At 50.8% G+C, this 11,499-nt stretch overlaps 1 protein-coding gene across 1 annotated transcript in view; it reads left to right on the plus strand.

Moving 5' to 3' along the window:
* The window catches only part of FBLN7 (fibulin 7), a 47,963-nt gene extending 43,039 nt beyond the window's left edge, over window positions 1-4,924 (plus strand). The window contains exon 8 of the mRNA XM_008254064.4: window positions 571-4,924. Within this exon, the coding sequence (XP_008252286.1) occupies window positions 571-943 (373 nt within the window). The 3' untranslated portion in view covers window positions 944-4,924. The remainder of the gene's footprint in view (window positions 1-570) is intronic.
* Window positions 4,925-11,499: the final 6,575 nt, after the last annotated feature.

Genomic DNA, 11,499 nt, shown 5'->3' on the forward strand with positions numbered 1-11,499 from the left:
ATGATTGATAAGGTAGAGAAACATCGAAAGTGTTTCCAGAAAACCCTGGTTAAAAAAGATAGGGTTTCCTACTCAGCCAGCAACGGCTGTTGCATTTGCAAAGTTCACCATGTGTGGAACTCCCCATTGCAGGGTGTGCCAGCTACTCGCTGGGATCCCATCACACGGAGAGGGGTCTCGGCACAGGCAGGAAAGGCACCTGTTTGCACACGAGCATTGCCACTATTATTCCCAGGCTGTATTCTCCTGGGAAAGCTACACATGCACTCTCTCTCTCTCTCTCTCTCTCTCTCTATTGCGTGCACACACGCACACAGACACAAAAACACATACATACATACTACATCCATATATACAGTGGTAGGTCAGGGGAGCACCTGCTCCTTGGCCGTGGCTGCCCTAGGCGTATTCACTTGCCTGCAGCTCTGGAGCTCTTGGGTGAAGGACCCATGGCTGGGAAGGGACACCCGGATGTTCTCTACAGTAGAGCGGGGGAGGGCAGGCAGGCAGAGCAACACCACTGGAGTTTCCCGCCCAGCTGACTGCCTCCTTCTTGCCTCTCTGCTCCAGCCAGTGTGAGCGAAACCCCTGCCCTATGGACAGCAGACCCTGCCGCCACATGCCCAAGACCATCTCCTTCCACTACCTCTCTCTGCCCTCCAACCTGAGGACGCCCATCACGCTCTTCCGCATGGCCACGGCCTCAGCCCCTGGCCGCCCTGGGCCCAACAGCCTGCGGTTTGGGATCGGGGGCGGGAACAGCCGCGGCCACTTCGTGATGCAGCGCTCCGACCGGCAGACTGGGGAGCTGATCCTCGTCCAGACCCTGGAGGGGCCACAGACGCTGGAGGTGGACGTTGACATGTCAGAGTATCAGGACCGCTCCTTCCAGGCCAACCACGTGTCCAAGGTCACCATCTTTGTGTCCCCCTATGACTTCTAAGGTACCCTGGGAGCACCCAGCCTGGAGATCTGGGCTGATGGCTCATCCCCAAAGACTCCGCTGTGGGTGTTGTCACAGAGCTCTGTCCCTCACACTAGCCTACTTGCCTGTTCACCCAGGATTCTAGGGCAGCACTGCCCCACGGTGTGGCATAGGAGGGCAGACCCAGTACCCAAACTGCTGCCATCATGGTTTTTGGTCCTGCGTTAAGGCCCTTCTCCCCTTAGATTATGCACTAACTTCTTCAAACCTTCCTTATTTTTCAGGGCACAGGCAGCTTTCCAAAATAGCGTGTGCGTGGCGCCACGAGTTTGAACTCTAAGGGGGAGGGAAAAGCCAATGGTGTGTCTGAGATGATTGTCAGCCCTTCTGCATTGTGACAGCCAAGCCTCGTGAGGAATCACGTGGTTCCAGCAATGCTGGGGGGTCCATCCGTGCCCCCGTACACATGCTAGGGGGTGGAGCCTCCTCCCAAGACCCATCGTGTGGTTCTTGTCTGCATCCCCTTGACATACCCGCTGGGCGTCTCATTGGAGGTCCATGAAGGGGCCTGTGACCCCCACCCAGGGAAGCCACAGGAAGGCGCAGAGTCTGCCTGAATTCCTTCCCTTTTGAGAAATCCCATCTCAAAACAAACCTACGATTATAACCATAGAACGGACACTTGTTGCTCCATCCACGCGGCCCCCTGCCCTCTCCCTGCGTGAGAGCCGGTTCCTTCCAGGAGGGGCTAGCTGGCTCTCTTCCTCTCTCGGATGGACACACTGGAATACATGAAGGAGGGAGAAGCACACAGAGGCTCCACCGATGCAAATTTGTTTTGGCCACGTGGGAGGTTGGTAAGGGGGACCTCGGGCCACAGGACACTTAGAAAATACTCACTTTGTTATTGATTCTACCACAGCTTTCCACTTCTGATGGGAGAAGCCAGGAGTGACGTCCTCCAGGTACCTGAGGAAGGCACACGCTGGCCAGGGCTGAGAGTGAGGCAGGGTAGCGGGGAGACCACTCAAGGGAAAACTTAAAAGCCAGCTGGGCCGTCAGGACATTTTCAGCGCCCAAGTCCATGTTCAGCTATGGGTGAGGTTTCCTCACCCAGATTTTGTTGTGAAACTCATTGTGTTAGCCCTGCTATAAGATCGGGCTGGAGGAAGTGTGTCATTTGTCAAGCCACTGGGCCCCAGAGGAAGGTGGTTTCTAGGAAGCTTTATCCGTGTCCTATTTTTTTTTTTTTCCACATTTAAGAGTTGCATTTGCAATAGTCTTTTTCCCATGGGCTCAGCTGCAGCCTTGTTCGGACAACAGAACAAAGGCCTGCGAACCTGCCTTTCTGGGTTGCAGCAAGAACTTACTAGAACATTATCCACAGTCTTATATCTTCAAATGGTGCTACGGTGGGTCAGCAGCCTGCACACCACCCAGCCCCTGTCCCGGGTCTGGTGGGAGAGTCCGAGGACCTGGGCGTGCTCCTGAGAGTGAGATGTCACCATGATGGGGTCTTCCTTCCTGCTGGGGCTGGGGCTGCTTCACAGGGACAAGCCTGACCCTCCCAGCAGGCAGGGGTGGTTTGGAAGTCTACAGAGCAGGTGCCCCACCTAAACTGGGGTATGGTCATGACCTTCATGCCAACCAGGCCCAATCTAAAGCAACGGTTTGCATCACTCAGCTCTGCCCTGATCAAACCAGCTTCCCATGTGTGGAGTTACACACCAAGCCCTGTCCCCCAGATGGCACCACAGTCTGAATGCCTGACTGCTTGGGATCCTCGCTTGTGGGGCGTGGCTGGGCCCTTCCCCCGATAATGTCCTCTCTACGCCCCCGCCCCCGTGGAAACCAACTTCTGCTTTGTCCTTTCATAGCTCCTACCTGTGCTGAGCCAGGCAGTTAGTGGTTAACAGATATTAATTTACACTCCTTTCCAGGTAATATGGTTCTTTGTTATGCAAGGGGGCCTTGAAAACCTTTTGTTATGTAAAATTGCAATTATGTACAAAACTGGAGAGACCAGGATAATGAATCCCACGTGTGCGTGAATCACCAGCCTCAACGCTGAGCACTCGGCCAACCGCGCTTCATCGGCTCTCGGGCCGCCTCCTGAGGATCTTGCAGGAGAGCCTGGACGTCATGTCGCTTCATCTGTAAAAATTTCAGCATGTTTCTTGCAAAGGAAAGACCCTTAAAACAGGCATAACCGCAATACCATCCCCATCTGAAAGAATTAACAGTAATTCTTTAACACCTTCAAATATCGTCACTGTTGCAATTTCTCCGAGTGGCCTCTGGGTTCTTTGGCTTGTTTGCCTGAGCTAGACGACTCGTGCCCTGTCATTTATGGACAGGTCTCTTCCGCTGCAGAATTTCTCACGGTCTCTCTTTGCTGAGTGTCTCTCTGTGGCATCTTTTTACCTGGACCTCTGTTCTAGCTCTCTCTTTTTTCTGCATCGGCAGTTGTTCCTACAGGTGTAATACAATCCAAGCTCGGTTTGTTTTGGAGAGACCGTGTTACTGGTGGTGATGGTACCTCAGCAGGAGAGCTGTGCGTGGTTACGGCAGAGGCTCGTCGCGTGCGGAGAGGCTGCACTTACTGTTCCGGTGCTATGGTTTGGATCTTGTTCACTGACTGGCTGATGTACTTTATAAAAAGAAACATCCTCTCCTCGGTTATTCGGCTGCTCTGAGATTTGGGTTACACGACGGAGGCAGAGCAAGGGCAGTTCTTGACTCTTCCCCCTTCGCTTTCCAGCTCTCCAAACGAGCTTGTTCTCTGGCATCTCCTCAGGATGTCCAGTGAGAGCTGTTTTCTTCTCTGAGTACATTATGAGATCATGGTTGATGCGCTTCAACCACTGTCTCCTCACTGTTGCTTAGATTGTCCTGTTTTTGGCCCTTGGGAGCTGCTTCCAATTGGCTGATTCTGTTTGACACAGCCCTAGTAGTCCTTGGAAGTTTCCTGATTATCTTGAGTAACAAGGTGTTTCAGGCTCACCTTGTGTATTTTCTGCGCCTGCCCTAAATCAGCCATCCCCTCCCTTCCCAGGGAACCCCCTGCCCCCTCTAGAGGGGAATGGTCCTTAGAGATCAGAGCTGGGTGCAAGGGCTACTCACTGCTCGCGGTGAGGGACTTTGCTTCTAGGCTGCAGTGGACAGAGCTAGGAAAGACAAGTATGGACTTTCAGTAGTTCTTAAATTTCCATTTTTCAAACATAAAACACCACCTGAGTTTATGCTGGTACTTTCAGTTCAACTGAGGACCACAGTGGGTTTTTTGTGTTTGTTTTGTTTGTGTATAAGTTCACTAGTCCTTTCTCTGCTCTCCTTCGTCTCATTCTAAAAGCTGTTAAAAGCCACCACAGAGATGCACTCCTTCTCACATCACAGTACACACTTTTAAAAACTCTCAGAATAACAGTGCCAGCATACTACTGAGAGCAGGGTAAAATGGTTCTCGTGCTTTCTGCCAAGGAGGGCGTACTGGGCACTTGCTGTTTGAAAGTCACTCGTACTAGATCCTCTCTCTGTGGTTATGCTCCAAACTATAATCAGGATTCTTTCACTTCATTTTGCTGAAATTTTTAGAGATGACTTTTTAATTCTAATTTTGGTTTATGATTCTGTAACTGTTTACATGGTTCCAAAGTCAAATCCAAAAACTACGATGTGTTCAGAGAAGTCCATCTTCTGACCCATCTTCCACCCTAATTCCTCCTTTTGCTGCAGATAATAACTTTTTTCCCTTTTACCCTTCCATGTTAAAAAAAAAATGTAAAGCAAATGAGAAATGGAAGCATAGTACTCCACGCTCTTGTTGACTTTGATTCTCTTTTTGCTTAACAATGCATTGGGTATCACTCCATAGAACCATATCGTATATTCTCTATTATCAAGTGCTCTGTTCTGAGAACATACCAATGTTTATTCAGCCAGTCACTCCTGACTGACTGGGTTGTTTCCAGTCCTTTACTATTAAAAATATTGCAGCAATATGCGTGTGTCTTTTTTTAATAGTTTTGCCATCATGTCTCTGGGGTCAGTTTTTCCTCCGTAAGACTTGTGGAATGTTCCATCCCCGACAGCAATGTAAGAACTCCTGTTCCTAAGTCAAAGGTGTCCTTGGTTCTTGCACTTGCCCTGTGCACCAGGTCCTCCTGTGAATGGACAGAGAAGCCGGAGTGGCACCCAACCCTCAGCTAGCCCAGCCTGTCTTGGACACTGAGTGGCAACCAGCAAACACCAGAATGGATGCAGGACAGGCCAAGTAGATGATGGACTCTCGAGTGATGAGAAGTTAGCTGGGATTTGGGATGACTTGTAAAACTCACTTCATTTTGAAAGTGCAACACCCACCCCCATGCTAGCAAGCCAAAAAGAAAATAGGCAGAAAACAAGATCCTATCTCATCTCAGAGTCACAGCGATGTTGATGGGTTTATGGGGAATCTGAGCCCAAGCCCAAGGAGAGACAGGAGGATGTCGGAGATTTGGATGAGTCACTTTTCCCCCAGCCAATGACTCAGCTTTACCCAAGCTCCCACTTCAGGGTTGAAAGATGAACTTTGATGACCTCTAGTTTGTACACAGGAAAGTCTCAGAGCGTTTATAAGCTGCATAAATATTCCTGAATGACTGCTGCACTCTAGGCACTAGTTGCTGAAGATACAATGAGTGATAAAATGGCCATGAGGCCAGCACTGTGAGGCAGTGGGTTAAGCTGCCACCTGCAGTGCCAGCATCCCATACAGGTGCTGGTTCGAGACCTGGCTGCTCCATTTCCCATCCAGCTCCCTGCTAATGCACCTTCAAAAGCAGTGGAAGATTGTCCAAGTGCTTGGGCCCCTGCACCCACGTGGGACACCCAGAAGAAGCTCCTGGCTTCTGGCTTTGGATCAGTGCAGCTCCAGCCATTGGGGCCATCTGGGGAGTGAACCAGTGGATGGAAGACCTCTCTCTCTTTCTCTCTGCCTCTCTTCTCTCTCTGTGTAACTCTGACTTTCAAATAAATAAATAAATCTTTTTTAGACATTTTCTTTTTTTTTTTTTTTATTTTTGACAGGCAGAGTGGACAGTGAGAGAGAGAGACAGAGAGAGAAAGGTCTTCCTTTTGCCGTTGGTTCACCCTCCAATGGCCGCCGCTGCAGCCGGCGCACCGCGCTGATCCGATGGCAGGAGCCAGGATCCAGGTGCTTTTCCTGGTCTCCCATGGGGTGCAGGGCCCAAGCACCTGGGCCATCCTCCACTGCACTCCCTGGCCATAGCAGAGAGCTGGCCTGGAAGAGGGGCAACCGGGACAGAATCCGGCGCCCCGACCGGGACTAGAACCCGGTGTGCCGGCGCCGCAAGGTGGAGGATTAGCCTATTGAGCCACGGCGCCGGCCCTAAATAAATCTTTTTTTTTAAAGCCATCCAGAAGGGTGAGGCAGGTAACTTGTTTTCACTGTAAACTGAGCTCAGGAGGATGGAATCGCCACCCCCTTGCTGTTCTCATGGTAAAGCTGGGAGATTCCTAAGGATCTGCACCCCAATTTCCACTAACTTCCACTAACCCATCTGACTCCTCACAATTTGGGGGTGAACCGGTGGATGGAAGACCTCTCTATCTTCTCCCTCTGTACCTTTGACTTTCAAATAAATAAATCTTAAAAAAAAAAAAAGGCCAGAGATACTGAAGTTGTAGCAGGGGAGACAGAAGACACGTGTGTAAGCAATGTGTGAAGCAAGGAGGGATGAATGTCATCAACACGAAAGCAATGACAGCTGCCAGTATACAACAAAGGTCTGCACAGCATGTATACATGTAGCTTGGATGTTGCAAAGCCTGTAACTGTGTCTGCTGACAGTTGCATCCCATTTCCTAGGTGTTGAAATGGTGACTCAGAATCTCTCTTGGGTGTCTGAATGAGATAGCCCAGGAGGACCGCATTGAGCTCATGTGCACAAGGGAAAGACATCACGTCGGCTTGTCTGCAGAGAACAGTGGTGCTGACATGGGACGAGAGCAAACAATAGATCACGAGGACTTAGAGGGAAAGAGACTAATTTTAGGCTCCAAAGGTTATTATGGCTGCATAAAACACTTCCAAACCTCAGTAGCTTAAAATAATGGATTTATTGTGGATTATCATGGGGTCTGTGGGCCAGGAGTTGAGTTCGAGTATGGGGATGGGCTCTATTTGCTCCACAGTGTCTTCTCTTCCCACAACCAGGAATGGCTGGTCTGGGCTGGCATGACTCGAAGACCGGGACTGACAACTGGAGAATCTATCCTGGACCCTCCACGCGGCTCAGCCTTCTCAGGGCCATGGTGGCTTCAGAGGAGTTGAACTTCTGCCAGGGTGGCTCAGGTTCCTAGCATGAGTGTTCCAGAGAACAAGGCAGAAGCTGCGTGGCCTTTTATGACCCAGTCTCAGGAGTCACGTTGGGTCACCTCTGCCAAAATCTGCTGGTTGCTGTAATCACGAACAGCACGGAAAAAAGGGAAGTGGAAGTGGACGTGCGCCAGTGGGTAAGCACTGGGTTGAACTGGGAGGAGAGGTTTGAAAGGGTTTCAGGGCCATGTTTTCAAACCACCGCTGCTGGATTCCTGCTTAGGGTTCCCATGCCACACAGAACCTGGCTTCCAGCCTGCGGGTTTTATCAGACAGCCCTGTGTCTTTTCTGTCCTCCTTTGTGTGAGCTCTTTTGAATGTTCCTTGCAAACAATGTCCCTGCTAAGATAGGATTTATCCTCAAGTTGGGAGGTAAGATCTTCATGTGTCATAAGGGGATACCTTGGACAATAGGAGAAACAGAGCAAAAAGAATCCCATATGCATGGTCCTGCAGGTTTGCCAAGATCAGAGTCTGGGAGAAGGGACCACTGGAAGGGTCAGGACCAGTTCACGGAGAAGTTGGTGCTTGAAATGGTTCTTATTACAGAAAACCTAATGGGAAATACAGCCCACATCCTGGCATAGCTCCTGTAACAAGGAAGGTTTCCAACAGAATCCAGTGTTGGCAAAGCTTAGGAACTGTCAGCTGACTTTCAAACAAGAGAGTTTGACTTTATGAGAATTTGGTTTGGGCTGACAGAACTTTCTGAATCTATCTTCTGATGAAAAATTTGGTCTTAGAAATCAGATTCCTTATCCCCAGGAAAACCTTTAAATATACTCTTTAGGGGAAGTGGACTCTATCATATACGTTGCTTGCTTATGCCAGGACTCAAAAACCTACATGGTGACACTTGGACAATAGTCTGCCTTCTTTCTATTTTTTTCTTCCTTCCTTCCTTCCAGATTTATTTTATTTATTTGAAAGGCAAAATGACAGGGAGAGAGGGTGAAACAAAGAAAGAGATCTTCCATCTCCTGGTTCACTCCCTAAATGGCTGAAACAGCCGGGGCTGGGCCAGCCTGAAGCCAGGAGCCTGAAATTCTACCTGGGTCCCCCACATAGGTGGCAGGGGCCCAGAGACTTGGGCCATCTTCTGCTGCCTCACAGGTGCGTTAGCAGGAAGCTGGAGTGGAAGCAGAGTAGATGGGACTCGAACTGGCTCTGAGATGGGATGCTGGCATCACAGGCACCATCTTAACCTGCTGCACCACAACAGTGGCCCCTTCCTTTCCTTTCTTACAGTTGGCTGAGTAATCAGATGTGTTTCTGTAGACAGAGACTGCTGCTTTTTAGACTCATTTTTTTTCCCCAACCCAGGCCAAGCTCCTTCTATGAAGTGTGGTGCCCACTCCTGGCTGGGATCCCAAGCAGGAAGTTAATTTACTGTACCCACTCTTTCATTCCAGCCTCCTACCCATAGGAAGGCCACACCTGGTTAGGGGCTGGGCCTGGATAACTGACGGAGAAAGAACATGACCCTCTGGGGAGTCTTCCTCATGCCAGCGCTGGTTCTACGGTGGTTTGGGCAGCTTGTGCCCACGGGACAGATGTACCTCTGCAGAGCTCCCTAGCCACGTGGTAATTCCACATATCCACATACCCCATGTTCAATCATAATCACTGTGTTTGTCGAAATATGAGTGAATCTTAGTGCAACCTCAGTGACCTGGCCCCTGCTGACCTCCTGGACCTCCGCTGATCCCCACCAGTCACGATGCTCCCAAATGCACCAGGCTTCTTTCTGCCCGGGGCTCCACCATGCTCGTGCCCACTTCAGGGGCTTTGTATTGGCTGATTCTTCCCTCTGCTGTCCACTGGGTGGGCTCTCAAATCTCCCCCTCCCCCAACCACCCGAGCCAATGCCACTCACCCCTCTCCGGTCTGTCTTGATGACCTAGCCCTAGGTTCGTCCCTTTAAAAGCACTTTCCACCATTTGACAGTTTTGATGTGTTCACCTGGAGTTCCTTCCCTCCCCACTGCACAGACCCTTTTGCATGCCCACCCAGTATTTCCCTTTTCTACTTTCTATAAAGGAGAGTGTTGTGCACGGACTCCCTTCCTTCCTTGTTATGACCCAAATTGCGACAGCTTTGAAGTCGTAACCTCTGGTACCTGGGAATGTGGCTCTGTGGAGTTAGGATCTTGAAAGAGGTAATTAAGTTAAAATGAGGTCATTGGGGTGGGCCCTAATCCTATATGCCCGGTGTCCAGACTGGAAGAGCTCAGGACACAGATGTATACATGGGGATGACCCTATGAAGACCCAAGGAAGAGGGCAACAACAGACCAAGGAGGGTGGCCCCCGAAGGAAACAACCCTGAGGCCCTTGATCCAGACTTGAGCTTCTACAATGGTGACAGAACACACTTCTGTTGTTCACACCCCCGGGGTTGTGGTGCTTTTATATGGCAGCCCCGACAAACTGCTGCACTCCTCCCTCATTCCAGCCCGTCTTAGGAGAAGGTCACACCCCTCCACCCCCTCCTCCCCACCACACACACACCCTCCAGGTTCCAAAGGCAACCACGGTGAAACATCCTCAGCCAAAGAGTGGCAGAGACCCAGACTAGAGCCGGCCACAGGTGGCGTCCCTAGGGTGGCTGCTCTGTGTCCACGGATATCCGAGGCAGACCAAAGGGAAGGGTGTTCTTATCACATGACTGGAATGGTCTCCTTCTTTTCCACTGAATGCAAGGAGGTATTCATCACAGTTGCTGCTAGAAGCCGTTTTCTCTAGACAACGAGAAAAGCCAGTTGAAGGAAACAGCCTCCTGGAGAAAGCCAGAGCTTGGAGAAAACAGAGCTGGGCTCCCTGCTGAATTGTGCTAGAGTCTCTCCTGCCTCTGGACTGGGGTTGCGTGAGATCCCACGGTTAGGGATTAAGTGCATTGCAGGCGTTCTTGTTTGCAGCCGCAAGCATCCTCACCAATCTAACCTGCAGGAAGAAACCGCAACCCCACAGCAGGCATCTCACCTGCAAGCTTGCTGAGGGAGCTCCAGCTGCTGCCTGCCCCGGGGCCAGGTGTTGCACAGGCCACAAGGCAGTAACTCAGCCACTTTCTACTTTGCTATCTCTGAACCCATGATAGGGTGGCAGGCTGCCCCCTAGTGGGCAGGTGTGGTGGTGGAACTAGTGCCAGCCAAGAAGGTGCACAGGTCTTGCAGCCAGGCATCTCATTGCAGATGTCGGGACCCCAAGTTCTCTCTTCTCTTGAATGGCAGCGGGGCCCACTCAGGCTGGGGGCTTCCCTGTCAGCTCAGGTGCCTGGGTGATTGCGGTTCACTGCTGACCTGTGACACACAGAACCATGAGCCAAAAATGGCTCTTTGTTGTTTTAAGCCATGGAGATTTGAGGGTTGTTTGTTCTTCCAGCGTAACGATCCGGACTGATTCAGGGCAGAAAGGGAGAATCGTAAAATAAGAGACTCTTCCATCGCCGACGATGAGATCATGCCATGGCCTGAGCGAGGGAGTGCATCCAAGTCCTTACACATGCTTTCTCAGAAAAAACAAATTGACTTCTACATTGCAAAATTGGGACTGGGAGGGTGTCTCTATCCATTTTCTGTGAATAGCACAGACAGGGTACATTATTTTTTTTTTTAAGTTTAATTTATTTATTTGAAAGGCAGAGCTACACAGAGAGAGGAGAGGCAGAGAGAGAGAGAGAGAGAGAGGTCTTCCATCTGCTGGTTCACTCCCCAACTGGTCACAATGGCTAGGGGTGTGCCGATCTGAAACCAGGAGCCAGGAGCTTTTTCTGGGTCTCCCATGTGGGTGCAGAGACCCAAGGACTTGGGCAATCTTCTACTGCTTTCCCAGGCCATAGCAGGGAGCTGGATCAGAAGTGGAGCAGCCGGGTCTTGAATGGGCACCCATATGGGATGCTGGCGCTTCAGGCTAGGCCGTTAACCCTCTGTGCCACAGCGCTGGCCTGAGTGGGTACATTATAAAGAGGGGTTTGTTTGGCTCATGAATCTGGGGCTGGGAAGCCCAGTAACAAGTGCTGGCATCTGGTGAGGGCCTTCTTGCTGCATCATCACATGGCAGAGGGAGTCACGAGACAGAGCCAGTGGGCTAGCTCAGGTCTCTCTCCCCTTATAAAGCCATGAACACCATCACGGGGCCCCACCCTCAGGACCTCATCACCCCCCAAAGGCCCCGCCTCTAAGTACTATAAACAGGTA

This window comes from Oryctolagus cuniculus, chromosome 2 (assembly GCF_051225735.1).
Source record: "Oryctolagus cuniculus isolate XC-2025 breed Fujian yellow rabbit chromosome 2, ASM5122573v1, whole genome shotgun sequence".
Classification (NCBI taxonomy): domain Eukaryota; kingdom Metazoa; phylum Chordata; class Mammalia; order Lagomorpha; family Leporidae; genus Oryctolagus; species Oryctolagus cuniculus.